Genomic DNA, 16,532 nt, shown 5'->3' on the forward strand with positions numbered 1-16,532 from the left:
TGCTCCAGTCTCTCTCTCTTATGCAGACTATTTCTACATTTGCAGTATTGATACTTTTACTTCAGACTCACCTCAGCCTCGGCCCAGGTCCTCGACGTCGACTCATATCTAAAGCAACGTTGACCATACCGCCTCCAACCACTCGGACATGAACTTCTCATCATCTCCTCTGCTCTCTCCCAGTCCTCCTCCATTGCATTCTCCTCCTGCACCAACTCTCTCTCTCCATCAACCCCTTCTCCTCCCTCCACCATATCTGCCCCAACAGCCTCCATCTCTCTCTCCATCTGTCCATCAGCCTCCTCCCCTCCCACGACCACCATCTCTTCCACTCTGCCCGTCTTCTCTGTGGAACATGAGAAAAAGACATGACCAGACGTGTTGTGATGTTATTGTGGGCTCGGGGAAAGGCGAGACAGACCAGTATGGTATACCAAATCTTTATAGGTCAAGTTTATTCTCCTCAAAAAACTGACCGACAGTACAAAGGCAGGACCCTTAGCCAATAAGGAGCAGCGTTCTTGGTGACATCACCACCAACAAGTGCGACCTGATATAAATAACAACACCTACATGAAATCTTTTGTAGCATGATCTCCCAAATCTTTATACTAAAGTATATAAAGTACATATAAATTCAGGAGTCTCAGAAGTAAAACTGCTCATATACTAAATACTATACTCAAATAAATTCAAATAAATTAAGGGAACATTTTGTTCCCTTAATTTCTTTGAGCAGTATATCTGCTATTTTCACAATAGAACGTGTTATACAAAATGTTATGCCTCAACTCTTAGTGCTTGTAGCATGGGGGGGGGGGGGGTCCCCAGTTAAAATATGATTATTTTGGGGGTCGCAGCCTGAAAAGGTTGAGAACCACTGGTCTATAATAACCGAGGAGTAAAACTTCACCACCTACTAATTTGTCCACTCACCCTCTAGAGGAGGCAACAGCTCACTGGTCTCCAGTGGTGGTGGAATGACATGACAATCTGAAAGGTTCACGTACGCGCACACGCATAGGCACGCACGCACGCACGCGCAAGCACGCACACGTGCACACACACACACGCACACACGCACACACACACACGCGCACACACACACACACACACATACACACACACATACACACATACACTTGTTTTTTCTGTGAAGCACATTGAACTGCACTTACTACGTTTGATTGATTGATTGATTGATTGATTGATTATATTTGGTCTCCCTGCTCTTCTATTGAGGAATTTAGATCCTGGGGTAGGGCACAGCCACTAGCCACTGGTTGACTTCACAAATATAACATGCCCATATGTGTACATTTTCAGGCTGCGAAGAGTGTCGACACTGGCTTCCCAATACGGACCGTCGGCTCAACTGACTAGCATGTACGTCACCTTCGTGCCGTGCCAGTGCCTGTGCCACCAATTGAGTGGCAGGAACAAGGTGGAAGGGGCCTGCTGGTTGGTCAATCGGTCAGGGATGAATCAGAAGGCCGACAAAGATTCCATGGTAAGCCCAACACTACACATTTTTAAGTTTTTTTTAACCATAGAAAACTACAGTAAAACAACTGTTGCAAGATCAGAGTCAACTGCATGATATAAGCAGAATATGTATATCCTACTACTGAATATATGCTAGACATTGGTCCCACACAAGTATAGTAATTAGGCCTAGGTCTCAATTAAAAAGAAACAAATTAATTAGAGGCTTTGTAATGAATAATTGAAATTAATCACATATTCGCATATAAGCCTACTAAATATTTGACCTGAGAAGCATTGTTTTTTTTTCATTGTTTATGATCCGATATTTTCTTTTAAATTACTCTATTTTTCTGTAATTAATTAATCAGTTAAAGTCCCAGGCCTATAGTAATGCAAGTAGGCACTACACTGTCTGTATGATGTATTACCTTGTGTTGTCCTTGCTTAGTGTATGTTGCTCTGGTGTCTGCTAAATGCCTAAATTGTAAATTGTAAGTACACACACGCATGCACTTTTTGACAAGAATACACTCTCTCACTTACCTGCAGCTCCCAGCAGAGCCACAGCAGCGCAAAGAGTCACAATCAGCATGATGATGATAACCTTCTCCTCAACGTCTCTGCAACAAACTGCACACAAATAAAGCATAATAGAAATGCTAAAGCGATTACAAAATTTTAATATGGTCAACTATGTATGCAAGTGATTAAAGTTGTCTCTTCTTTGTGAAGCAGGTTAAAAACACCTACAAAATCAAACACATCAAAACTAAAGGTAAATATCTCATCAAAACTAAAGGTAAATATCTCACCTTGTAGAGTCAAGAGCTGAGCTGATTCTGTGCAATGATGAGTCCAGAGCAGACGTGTCCACAGAGTTTCTCTGGGATCTGCTTATAAACCTTCAGTATCCTTAAGTTAATCAGTTAATGAGGAAACAAAAATAAACGGTCATGAGATTTCATGTAAAGTCATTTTCATAGTTTACTGTACAAGGAAATTAACTTGTTTTTATCCACCCACCCAGGTGCCAAGATATTTTTTATCACCACTGAATTGTGTGTGTGTGTGTGTGTGTGTGTGTGTGTGTGTGTGTGTGTGTGTGTGTGTGTGTGTGTGTGTGTGTGTGTGTGTGTGTGTGTGTGTGTGTGTGTGTGCATGCTTTCATTTCATACATTCGTTTCATAAGAATCCTATTAATAGAAATACACATAATGTAATAATCACTTTATTAATAAATAACTTTTCTTCTACAAACACGCCAAATGGTTAAAGTCAACAACATGCAGTTAAGTAAGTCAATACAATCAATAAATGAAAGGATGGGTATCTTATCAATCTGAATGAAGGGACAAAGGCAATGCAATAATAAACCACTGAGTAAATAGCGTGTTTGGAATTTTTCCTTTGAACTCCATTCTTATAATAACCATTGACCTCTTTTTTTGTTGTTGTCCAAGGTTCATGCGGTTTACTCTCATCTAGCTCTTTGTACAGTAAGTCTCTATTGATAACAACGTTTCTGGAAATGAGTATTTCCTTATTGTGTGAAAGTTTGCTCCCTTGTTTTGCGAGAGTATTTCCTTATTGTGTGAAAGTTTGCCCCCTTGTTTTGCGAGACACTTTGATACCTTGAACCTTGAAAACAGCTATGGAGTTGATAACTGATAACTGAGTATAACTGATATGATATCAAGCGGTCTGAATGTGGCAAAAGTGTAGGCCTATTCTAAAAAATGTAAAAAGGAAAATGTAAAAAAAGAAAAAAGAAAAATGCTAAAATAATAATAACTCATGTATTGGTATGTGTTTGTATCTGCTTGCACAAAGAGGAATTGAGAGCTGGTGATCATGGGCAAATATTTTCTGTACAGTAAGTAAATTAAGCTGTTTATTAAGAGTGTAATGAACAATGCAAGGACACAGGCAAATAGTAAATTTATATAGCGCTTTTATACAAGGCGCTTTACATAGATTGTGCATTACATTCACCTATTCACACACCGATGGCGGCGGAAACAATGCAAGAAACCAACCTACTCACCGGGAGCAACTAGGGCTTCAGAGTCTTGCTCAAGGACTCTTTGACATTAACTCAGGGGACATTAACTCACCGACATTAGAGCACTTTCGTGCTCTAATGTCGGTTTCTCTACCCCTGAGCTGTGCCCCCCAGATCACTTTATCTCTTTGCATGCACACAGTATATTTACAATAGATGTGTATAACTACATGCAGTGAGAGTAAAAACATACAATATATTTAATTACAATAGATTTGTATAACCTCCAGTAGGAGTAAAAACTTTGCATACAGTATCTTCAAGCACATTTGATCTTACTTTTTGTAAGATCAAATGTATATCTGTGGATGACATTCATTCTTCCAATGAATCTAAGAAGGCCTATATGTACTGCATCACCATATGGGTGAATATCAGCTATATCTACTACACATCATCCTCATAGCCTATCTGTTGATATACAAATATAGGCATACTACTTTATTCATTAGAAATCAATATGTTAATTGCTCAGTCCCAAGTGTAGGGACTTTTTACATCTTAGTAATATTTATTTCCTTTACATGTAGGCCTACCTATAGCTTACCAGTATACTGTTGTTGTCATGCTGTACAACTGCACACTACTCTGATTAGATAAAGGAAAAAGGAATGCTTTGGAATGATGCACTGACCATCTTGTCACTAGGCAGGACTCCATGTGGAATACAGGGATTGCATTCACATTTGCTATGGTAGTGGTTTTCAAACATGTGTGCCCAAGGCACAACAAATTGGCAAGTAACTTGTTGGTGATGTCGTCACCCAGTATTTTTGCCAGACCCATGAAATGGGTAGGCCTACATAAGCAAATGTCGGTCTGTCCGGGTTTTCTATATAAAGGGTATATATGATGATGACATGATGATGACATGCCTACAAAAGGCATGATGTCATAAATGATGATGACAGACAGGGGGTCTGGCACAACCAGGTTGACCTGGTCTAGTTTCAAGGGCTTTCCCTTTGGATTATGTAAACACAGACACACAGGATGCACAGATAGACCAGACACATTACTTGCACATGTAGCAGAGTGACTCACTGCCTCAGACTGTTGGCTATTATCTCCCTCATTCCACTTGGGGTACGTATCCCTTTGGTCTGATGGTTAAGATTTTGACTTTCACGCGGAAGACCCGGATTCAAATTCTGGGTGTTACACAGACACTCTGCAGGTGCAAGTAATGACTGCCCCAAAAATCAATATGCACAATATATACCGTTTGTATTTATTGTGATATAAACGATATTGAGAATGAGTTCCACTTTATGTTCTATTGCCCTTTGTATCATGAGCTACGTCAAAGACTGTTTAATAAGTGTAAAAACCTAGATTTGATATGGTTAAGTGACGCAGAGAGACTTGGTTGGATTTTTGAACAAAAGATATTTGCACTGGCAGAATATTTAGAGAAAGCATGGGACAAACGGACAAAGAAAACATATATGTAAGGTATATTTATTTTGTTTTGGCATTTTCTTTTCTTTTCTTTACATTATTGTTGTGCACTGTGTGCAGTTTCCAATAATGGAATGTGGTATTGTTTATTCATGTTTGGTGTCTTATAATCCTGTAAGGGATGGGTCTTTTTGACAAGACACGAAAATAAAAATTCATTCATTCATTCATTCATTCATTCATTCATTCATTCATACATACATACATACATACATACATACATACAGTACAAGGCCAAAAGTTTGGACTTGAAAGCATTAATATTAACTGTAACGTTTTATGTCAAAATAAGATAAATTTGTCTGGGACCATTCCCTGATCAGGACATGAGGTGGACATTTTGATACTAACTGTAGCCTGACCATTAGGTCCAGCTGCTAATCAGCCAGCTATTTGTGGATATCTTAAAGTTGACAATACAGCTAGACTTGCAAGTAAGCCAATTTACATATAACTGCTGTAGAGGCCTATAATGAATAATTGTAATCCTATTTCACATGAATCCTACATAGATAGGCCTATCTTGCTATTTTAAGATTTAACATTTTGTATTTTTGTGTATATAATGTCTCTACCAAAGTCTGTATGTGTCGCCTATGTTTATTTATTTATCCCAAGTGGATTCCAGGAACTCTGTGGGGTTCCTTTAGGGGGGTCTAGGTCTAAATTGAACCACACAGGTCTGTAACTCTGACAGTGTACAAATGGAACCAAATGAACCCTAACATTTGGTTCCAATTGTACACAGCTGTCAGAGTTATGGGGAGACCTTGACATTTGCAAGTTTGAGAAAAAACTGCACTAAATGAAAATCAATAGCCTGTGTAATTACCGCTGGATGGCCACTGGAGGCCGCCACAGAGCCGTTGCAACTAAAACAGCACGTGGTGCCAGTTCAGCCAATAAGAACACTTGATGGGGAGGCGCGCGTCTTTGATTCAGGAAGTAACTTGTTGTTTACGACCATTCCTCTTTGAGCTGTGGCTGACTGTCCATGTCGCTATTATAATACAATAATAATAGTAATACTAGATAGTCGACAATGTCCGCTGGTGCTAAAGTAGACAACTTGCATCAACAAGGTAACTTAACTTGTCAAATTATTGTGACGTATAAAACTTCGCCCTGTATTGTGTAAGTGCAAAAAGAACAATGCATCAGTGCTGTGTAATAGTCAGTGGTGTATAAAGTACTCAAATATTTTGAGAACCACCCATTTTCAACATTGAACTATGTCAGAGTTGTTATATGGAAATAATCATTGTTGCCTAGAACTGGAGGATTGATTGTGGGGTTTGGCTTGCAAAGTACACATTGATGATCATCAAATGTACTGTATGTTTTTCTTTTATTTTTATTTTTTATTTTTTTGTACTAATAATCAAAATCTACTAATTAACTTGTAACTACATTTTTCAAATAAATTAGTGGAGTAAAAGTACAATATTTGCATACGAGATGTAGTGGAGTAGAAGTAAAAGTATTGGAAATTGGAAATACTCAAAGAAGTGCAAATACCTCAAAATTGTACTTAAGTACAGTACTTGAGTAAATGTATTCAGTTACTTTACACCTCTGGTAGCTTAACTTGTCAAATTATATTTGACTTACCAGTAAGACACCCTATTGGGCGAGAAGTAGCCTCGGAAACCCAGGCTTCTTTGGGCGAGAAGTGACCTCGAGTCGCCCTAAATTAAATGATGAGGTCGCGCACATGGGCGCGAGCACGCATCCGCCTGGGTGACAGCAGACTGCTGGGCGAACGCTGGCAGTTTGGCATGGGATCAACTTTCCCTCTGCATCCTAAAATAAATATTGGTGCTTTGGCTACAGCACGTGCGGCCTCTTCTTTGTCTTTTATAGATGTGATCAACTTTGACCAAAGAAATGCACAGACCTGGTTGGTTGTTTAAGTTGGACAAAATGTGGCCAGAATGTGGCCATATTTTCCCAAATATGGAGATGACTGACGTCTGACATCATATATGTTTGATGTCATAGACCACATGATGAGACTGACACAATATGTCCATATTATTACCAACACGTCGCCATGTATTGTCTAAGGTGCAAAAAACAAATGATAAGTGTAATAGTGTGCATATTATAGTCCAGTGGTTCTCAACCTGTGGGTCAGGACCCCTAAGATGGTGACAAGATGATTAACTTAATGTGCAACACTGTTTTCTCACTCAACATAAACAAACCAACATCAAGTTTAAGTGTATAGCACATTTCTAAGGTGACAATTTAAGGACTTTTTAATACCTCTGAAAGTCTAAAATGACAAATTAAACATTGGCCAAATTGTCAAATATTAGAGGCAGAAATTGTGAAAATAACCAATCTACATGCTCAGCGTATGTACTCTATGTAGATCTGCTATTTTCACAATAGAACCAACCGTGTCGTACAAAATGTAATGCGTCAACTCCCCAATTAAAATATGATTATTTTGGGGGTCGCAGCCTGAAAAGGTTGAGCACCACTGTTATAGTGGACTAAAAATGTCCAGTGTTTGGAATCTTATGATTGTGTGGCCCTCCTCCCCTGTCCATCCAGTGCTGGCCTCCTTCACTCTGTGCGATGTGACAGAGGAGGACCTGACTCACAACCCGCAGTTCTGCAAGCTGCTGGCCACCATGTCACAGCACGTGGACTGTACTGGACTGACGGCCAACACCAAGAGCCAACTGGAGAAGGTAAACTGCAGTAGTGGGGGTTCTCAAAACTTTTCGTGTCAAGGACACCCAAATTGACACTTAGTAGCCTGCGGACCTGGAACAAAATATTTTGAGATTGGGGTCCACGACTCCACAATAAAATATATATAATTCTAGGCGTCCTTGACATTAAAAACTTTGAGCACCACAGATAAAGAAATGTTTTTCAGAAAACCTTTAGGATTTAGAAGACATTTTTAGATATTTAATGGGTTTTAAGAGTGTCTGTCTGGTGATGTCTTTCTGTGTGCCCTGCATGCATGAATGTGTGCTGGTTTTGTGTGACTCGGGTCTTTTGTTCATGTCATCCAGGCAGAGCAGAAGCTGCAGTGCCAGAGACGCCGCTGGTTGTACGCAGAGAGCCTCCACAGACAGCTGCGGGAGATGATCCAGGACCATCGTATCAGGAGACAGCAGGCCGCCGTACCCCATGAGCAGAACATGGTAGTGTACAACCTGAGCCTGTCGCTTACCGGTGCAGTCTACTTGGCCACTCTCATAAGTACAAGACCACGGCTAGAGTACAACATGAGCCTGTCACTTACCGGTGCAGTCCATGATAAGTACAAGACCACGGCTAGAGTACAACCTGAGCCTGTCGCTTACCGGTGCAAGACCATGGCTACTGAGCAATCTCTAAATACACGTATGGGGGCTTGTTAGCAAATTTATGAAAAAGAAAAATGGGATCTTGTTAGCAAATATATGAAAAAGAAAGAAATATATATACACAAATATTTTTTTGTTTAAAATGTATTACAAATAGCAGAAATAAGTGGCGTTTCCATAAAGCCACTTTTTGCGCATTAACGGCTTATTCGCAAAATGTTTTTATGGAAACACTTCAAAATGCGAATAAACTTTCATTATCCGCAAAAAAAGTTATCCGCTTGGAGGAGGATTTTGAGCCTTTATCGAATAAACTAAATGCGCTTAAGTGAATGGAAACGGGTCAGACAATAAATGCGAATAGATTATGACGTTCTAGGTCCATTTCCCCTGCCGCTTTGTCCATGGTATAGCGTTAGCCCACAAAACAAACCTGTTGTTTGTTACACACGGAGTGACACGGACCATGTGTAAATTCCTCCCGTTTTCACCACAAGCCATCGGTGGCGACCGAACCCTTCCTCGCTCATCCCACGGTGTTGCGTGCCTGAAGTGCCCAATCTACAAGCTCACAGGCACAGCAGCTCGCATCCACGTCTCCGACAGCGACCGAGTCACAGCAGTCAGACGTGCAGACGCCAAACAGTGCAGTGCTCAGGTTCGGTCTGAAAAAAATCAGCCCGATCAACTCTTGCGAAGGTCGCTAATTCGAATGACACCCGCAAATGGAAACATGCTAAATTCGCTTTGTCTTAATGCGTATTTCTGATAATTCGCTTCCCTAATTCGAATAAGTTTATGGTAACGCCACTAGTGACAATCTACAAGATATTTTTGGACATTTTGAACCTGTTTGAATGATTATAAAAAAGAAATGACGTTTATGTAATAATGGTGCTTGCTGTGGTTGTGTCTGTGTAGTTCAATGAGACGATGGAGCGGTGTCTGTTGGTGTCTCAGTGTTCCAAACAGCTGGATCCAAGCTCCACCACCAGTCAAGACCAGCCCTCCATTCTGGGTCTGAATCCACGGCAGGTGCTGGACCTCATGCCCTTAGAGAAGGTGTGTCATTTTAGAAATACAGATCCATCTAAAATAAAATATATAGAGAATATTGTGTAAAAAAGCATGCAGATGCCATAGCATCTGCATCAAGGCATCTGCAACTTCAGAAGGTTGACATTTATGTATTATAAATCCTTGTTTTGAGTGGTCTTGTGTAATTAATTATTGTAATATTTTAAGATATGGATTTTTTTATATTCATGAGTGCCATAACAATTCTAAATTCTGAATATTTCACTGCATGCGCAATGTATCTAGAATATATGCAAGATATTACAGAAGAAAATGAACTTTTACACAATATTGTGCCTGTGTTCTTTCCACTAGAATGTGCAAAAGATGAAACAGAGTCTACCCGGAGAGCTGGAGAAACATCTCAGGAAGAAGTGTTCCAGCCTCCTGTCCTTCTATCAGCCTGAATGGGGTAGATGAACCCTTCTTTACCCATATCGTTGTGAACCAGATTTCTTTACACAACCGCTTACGGGAAGCGTTGCTGACCCGGCTTGCCACTTTGAAATCCCTGACAGAGAAGGCCAGCGAGGGGCTGAAGAACGCCAAGCTGTCCCATCTGTCTGGACTGCTGGACACAGAGAAGAAAAGGGCCGCGAGTGTGAAGGAGCTGTACTGGGAGAACGCTGTTCTGCTGCAACGCCAGACCCACCTCTACCTCACTGTAAAGCCTTATTTCAGTCCTGAGACCTTATTTTGGTCCATGGCAAAAAGCAAACACCTTCAAGATGAAGGAATATAACATGCATTTTGTTTTCTGTAAAACATAACGTCTCTGTCGGGTGAAAACCCTGTATGTCCAAAACCGTTCGTTTTGCATTTATTCATTTTAAAAATGATTTAAACTAGTGAAAACAGCCGATCTACAAGCACACAACGCCTCGCGGTGCGAGGCGTTGTGTGCTTGTAGATCGGCTGTTTTCACTACTTTTGTGCGACGGCCTTGTATGATGAAGCAGGGCTTTACTTTATGAAAGAACGTACACATTTTTGAAACTTGGAGATACGAGGTTTCCGCTCGACAACGACGATAAGCTATATTTAGCTTAGAATTCAGGTTCTCACGAAAATCATTGATTATGAATTGATGTTTGTTTCATTAAAGCTATCAATTAATGATATTCCTAAATAATCTGCACCTCTAGTTCTAACCTGAAGTAATTCCCCCCCAATATTTTGCCCTTCCCTGCACAGGAGCTGACAAGGTGCATCCAACTTCTGCAGTCTTTCGTTCTGGACCATAGGTTGAAGGTCCAGGCAGACGTGGACAAGAGGAATTTGGATTACTTTGAGGGCAAATGTGACTTAGTCATGCAGAAAGTCAGGTACAGACTTCTCCGTGGTTTATATTAACTCACTGACTCGCTGTTGTTCTCCATCCTGCTCACACTTGTCAACTCTTGAACATCATGAGTGTGTGTATAATAATATACAGGGTTCCCACGGTCAAATTCCTGGAAATTAGAAAAATATTTTTCCAGTACTTGAAAAGTTTTGGAATTGATCAAGGGTCCTGGAAGGTCCTGGAAAAAAAACCTATGCATTGTCTTTGGTTATTGATTTTGTTAATACCTCTGAAATCCTGACAAATTAAACATTGGCAATATTGTCAAATATTAGAGGCAGAAATTGTGAAACGTATTATACAAAATTCCTCAACTTAGTGCTCATCAGGGTGCCGGGTCCCCAGTTGAAATATGATTATTTCTGAGGTCACGGCCTGAAAGGTTGAGAACCACTAGCATACACTACCTGTCTTTAGGCATTGCGTATAGGAGTAAGCTACTTGTTATTGAGCGGAATTATTGTTATAATGTAGTCTTGGAAATTTCTGGAAAAGTTTTGGAAATTCATTGGTAAAAATGTGTGGGAACCCTGAATATAAGTCATGTGACTTCAATATTCTGTGGAGACCATCGTGAAGTCAAAAAGGAGATTGTGCTTGTATGTGTAAATCAGTGATGAAACTGTATAATCGATTATTGCTTTTCTATTTTAACTACATGACTCCTAGCGTCTCTTTTCTGAGCATGTCATAACGGGTGAAAATAGACAAACATCCAGCAAAAACGGATGACCATTGCTTGAATTCTTTTTGTGCTGTTTCTATTGACATACATTACAACAAAGTGTATATTGTCTAAGTCGTTAAGAGAATACAGTAAACAGTGCATGTCGAATGATTTCTCCCTAACAGGGCTGAGATGGTGGAGATTGAGTTGGATACATACACAGCTGATACCATTTCTGCCCATCGAAAGATTAGGCAAGTGGCAACTTCTGACTTTGTACAGTATTTGACTTTGTATTTTTACTCTATTTTTCAGCCCTGTTTCATATACCATTCATTTGCACACAGTTACCAGTCTTCATTTCACAGTGTTGCATCTCTACTTGGCCACTCTCATGGTCAACGATCCCCTGCTCACCCCAATGGCTGCAAATTATGTTGTTCTTTGTACTTGTACTAGTGTGTATGAGATGTTGCGTTGCTACAACAAACAAAAGTGCCAGCACCAGAACAGTAGTTCCCACAGAGAGGCTGCCTGTACACTTCCATTATTTCATTTTCTAACACCAATACACTTTGCCAGAGACATAAAAGGAAACCATCTCTTTATGATGTCTTGTTCGACTCCATTGCAGGGATAAGCTGGAGTCTGAGCTGAAGGCCTGTCAGGAAGAGAAACGCTACGTGGAGAACAAGCTGGCGTCCTTTGAGATCCTCGGCAAGGACTTTGAGGTCCTGGCCGAAGAGTACAGCAGACTGCGGAGGGAGATCGATACGAAAACATGGGCTTTGAGAGAGTTGGCCTAAATGTGAATCCATACTGTATAAGGTATACAACGACAAATTATCTTTAGCTTGAAGATCCGTTCTTGTCGTCAACACCGATTAGAAGATCACAGCTGATGTGAGGCAAGAACGTTTAACCATTATTTTATGCTTTAACTATTAAAGTGCTGCGAGGTTGTAGATCTGTCTTTGAATATATTGACCCCTTTCTATAAATGTCTCCTAAATCGTAACCGGTTTCTGAAAAAAAGATTTCTATAAACTTTTTCATGTCAAGGACCCTCAAAATTACATGTATTTGGCCACGGACCCCCATCTCAAAATATTTACTTCCAGGGACCCCTACGTCTTGAAGCAACATTTGAGTTACAAATGTTCGCTTTAAAAATGCATATAAAACATTCACAAAAAATAGCAGATCTACAAGCTCGCAGTGCGGCACTTGGTTCCGCGCTGTGAACTTGTATATCTGCTATTTTTCAATAGCTAAAGTATAAATGATTCCAGGTCTTAAAGGTTTAACACATTCTGAAAGCTGGTAATCCCATTATCTCGTTTATTGTGCCCTACATGCTATTTTATTCACACATTCATGTTTGTCAATGAAGAAAATCAAAATGCTATTTTATTCACTAAAGACTAAATAAATGTTTTGCATTAGGATCTATTGCTTGTCCATGACTGAAATGAATCTAGGTTAAGAGTTGAAGCTTCCTTTGAATCAAATGAGCCCTTAAAATATTCTTGTCATACTTGGTTAATGATTATTATGGTGTCTGAATGTTCCATGTCTACAGCCTGTATCTCTCACTGTGGTCATGTGTGATTGGAATGAAACTGTATTACCAGAAACATGGGCTTTGACATTCAACCACAAGATGGCAAAAGTAGAGACAACATTCTCTTGCTACAAAGAGCTAGAATGTTTATATAGTAGGGATGGTTCGATCAGGTTTTTAGGAACCGATCACCGAGCACCGATCACAAAAGTTTGATCACCCGATCCCGATCAATCACCGATCCGATCAAGTTATTATTTATATTTTCTAAATGTTAATGTTTTAACATTATTTCACTCATGAATTCATTTATATATTTGCCTTATAGTTATTTACCAGCATTACTATGTATTTATTAACTAATTGCACTGTGGAAATCAATACCCCAAAATGGCCTCAAGTGGGCATACTGAACGGCTGGTTGATCAGATGCACCGATCCGATCGGATCGGTGAATTTACCTTTTGATCTAAACCACCGATTATCGCCGATCATGCTTTGATCGGCCCGATCCGATCCATTGCCGATTGATCGGTAACATCTCTATTATATAGGCCTATCTATCTTGTGACTGGAAAAAAAGGAAAGCAAATACAGTGCTATCAGTATGTGCCAAGCAGCAGCCATAGAATACACATTTAATGTCTCTTATTTCTAGGTAATGACAGTTTGATTGAATACTTAATTAGCAGTTTGCACTGGAAAAGCACAGGACAGTACAGTTCAGATTCAAGGTCTACTAATAGGATTTAAACCCAAGGAAGCACTATGGCTTGGGGCAATAATCTGGGAACCCATCATTGCAACATTTGGGGACCTTGGTTTGAACCAATAACTCCATCCAAAATAAGTTATTGCTTGAAAACTGCCTCTAAAACAGCATCATACACAACTCTCCACAAGGTGGCACTCGACTTATTCCAAAATGAGGCAGCGTAACCCCATGGTGAATGAAATAATGGTGGTCAGTTTGTTCAGCATTAACCTCAGGAATTATTTTAAGGGACATCGGTAGGCACACGATTCTCTTGTACAGACAGTTTTAAATTAGATGGATAGCCCATATCAGAAGGCATCATGACACAACGGACTACACAGACTTATGAATGAAAGGTACTTAGCTGAGCAGCCTCACTTGCTTCATTGCCTGTCGCTCTGTGATTGGTTAAATGGTTGCCAGGCAACAGCTCATAATGCTGCCCATGGACCTCCAGGAAGCAAAATACAATACAGACAGTTTATTAATAAATAAGATAAATAATAACTCAATATTATATTGTGGAAGATGCATATTGTCCAACTGTATTACTCAAAAACAAAGGTTGTCAGTGTCACAGGTGCCAATTCTGTATTTATTATCATTGCAGACTTGCAGTGCACCAATATTTCAAAGATTGTCTCCTGTCAACCGTTGCCTGACAACCAAGTAAAGTAGCCAACCACAGCGACTGATTTGATGGATTGAATACTTTATTAGAAGTTCACAGTAGGAAAGGCACAAGACAGTACAGTTCACTGATAGACTACTATAATACCGGTAAGCCTATAAGGTGAGGTGAACTAATAGGATTTTAACCTAAGAAGCATAATGGCTTGTCTACATTGGGGTCCTTTTGCACTCAATTCATAGAGACATTAAATGACAGACAAATATACACAGAACAAAAAAAAGCATTGTGTAACATTCAGAAATCAGAAGTAAAAATGCAAAATAGTTTACAGTAAAACGCACCTACATCCCAGAGGCGTCAATTGGGTATGGCAAGCTATGGCAGCTGCCATACCTTGGCTACAGGGGGGAAATAATAAAATGTACTGTAATCGTGCCTGTTGCTAAGGTATGGCAAACATGATTGGCGAGGGCGCGCGTGCAAGACACCAGTCATGTTGCCATACCTTAGCTTTTTCTGAACTGACGCCGCTGCTACATCCCATGCCCCTTTGAGCCATGGGATGTAGTCGAAAGTCCCGCTGAAAGCCATAGCTGAAAGCAAGGGAGGCGCGCCTCTTGTCGTCACCCCGGAACCCCGCCTCAGCAAACCGCTGGAACCTCCCCTTTCCTCCGCATCTGGCTCGGCTGTCACTACACAACTACCGCTGCAGTCAGAGGACCGCTGCTGTTCGGCTCCCGGTGGCTCCTATATGGCATGTCCGTAGTGGTGGTGGTGGTTGTTGCTTTACCCTGTGGGTGTGGGACATATATACACGAGACGAGGTGACTTCTTTTTGGAGGGTAGCAGAACCAGCATCATGTCGGAGAACGTACGGAAATTCACAAAGAGGCTCAGCAAGCCCGGCACAGCGGCGGAGGTCCGGCAGAGCGTGTCGGAGGCTGTGAGGACCTCGGTGGTTGTGGTGAGGGTTTATCACACACGCACGCACACACACACACACACACACACACACACACACACACACACACACACACACACACACACACACACACACTCACTGTGTTGTGTTATTAAGCAAACCGCCCTGTGTTTATTGGTTTTTATCATTTTTTTCTATTGTTAATGTTTAATTTGTATTATCTTGAGGTTCTCTGCCGTCCGTTTTCATGGAGAAGCGCCTGTTTTACTATGCAACTGACTGACTACTAGGCTACTACTGGTACGCCAAAACCCGGCGGGGCCACCAGTGACCACCACACACACCATACATTCCAGTCTGTTTTAGCGGTCCGGTCCTCCCTGTTTAATGGGAAACGCAGATGAATTCGACTACTGAGGAGAATTCCTAAAATGCCATCAGTAGGCCTATATAGCCTATAATAGGCTACAATTTCGTGTGTGTGTGTGGTGGTGGTTTGGTGAGTGACCTTGTTCACAGAAGCACATGGGCTTTTTTCCTTTTGTGTGCTTGAGAAGGAGCAGTGTGCCAGCTATAGGGGGACAGACAGACAGCTGCAGCAGCATGCATGCAAGGCTCCTGTGTCTTTGCCTCGTTGGAGCAATTATGTCTGCTGCCTGTGGGATTAATGCTACATGTGCATAGATTCATACACTGGTGTCTTGATGAGTATCACAAATCAAATGAATGTTTTTTATTTCTCATTTTGTTGTCTTCCCTCCTTTGTTGGAAGTGCACTGCATGGCTGCTGCCTACTTGTAAGTTCATGTTGGCTGGAAAAAGACTGCAATAAGGGGAGAGATTAGGCTCAGTTGATTGGAATGAACAGCTTGGGAGGATAATGCTGATAAAGCAGTGTGTGTGTGTGTGTGTGTGTGTGTGTGTGTGTGTGTGTGTGTGTGTGTGTGTGTGTGTGTGTTTGTGCGAGAGAGAGAGCACACGTGTGTTCAGGTTCAGGTTCAGGTTTATTAGTCAAATGCACATCCATACAGGTATAGACATACAATGAAATGCTTGTGCCAAGAGCACTCTCAGCCTTATTACACACAAAAAAACAAGACAACAACAGGTCACCCAGGACAACCCAAAAACAACAAAACAACCATACAGTGTAACAGTGTACAGTTTAAAAACTGCGTATATTGCACATGACTACCTACGTCTCGCTTCCATCTCTTCGTTAA

At 40.8% G+C, this 16,532-nt stretch overlaps 2 protein-coding genes across 2 annotated transcripts in view; both read left to right on the top strand.

Moving 5' to 3' along the window:
• The first annotated feature begins 5,977 nt into the window (after nt 1-5,977).
• haus4 (HAUS augmin-like complex, subunit 4) lies at nt 5,978-12,381 on the top strand. The gene is made up of 9 exons (XM_080741958.1): nt 5,978-6,093; nt 7,574-7,713; nt 8,047-8,178; nt 9,265-9,405; nt 9,736-9,832; nt 9,939-10,084; nt 10,615-10,745; nt 11,618-11,686; nt 12,067-12,381. The coding sequence occupies exons 1-9, from the start codon at nt 6,054-6,056 to the stop codon at nt 12,236-12,238; spliced, it is 1,068 nt and encodes a 355-aa protein (XP_080598084.1). The 5' UTR covers nt 5,978-6,053; the 3' UTR covers nt 12,239-12,381.
• A 2,822-nt stretch (nt 12,382-15,203) lies between these two features.
• The window catches only part of dock11 (dedicator of cytokinesis 11), a 161,035-nt gene continuing 159,706 nt past the window's right edge, over nt 15,204-16,532 (top strand). The window contains exon 1 of the mRNA XM_080741633.1: nt 15,204-15,351. Within this exon, the coding sequence (XP_080597759.1) occupies nt 15,247-15,351 (105 nt within the window). The 5' untranslated portion in view covers nt 15,204-15,246. The remainder of the gene's footprint in view (nt 15,352-16,532) is intronic.

This window comes from Nannobrachium achirus (genome assembly GCF_963921795.1).
Source record: "Nannobrachium achirus genome assembly, chromosome: 14".
NCBI lineage: Eukaryota > Metazoa > Chordata > Actinopteri > Myctophiformes > Myctophidae > Nannobrachium > Nannobrachium achirus.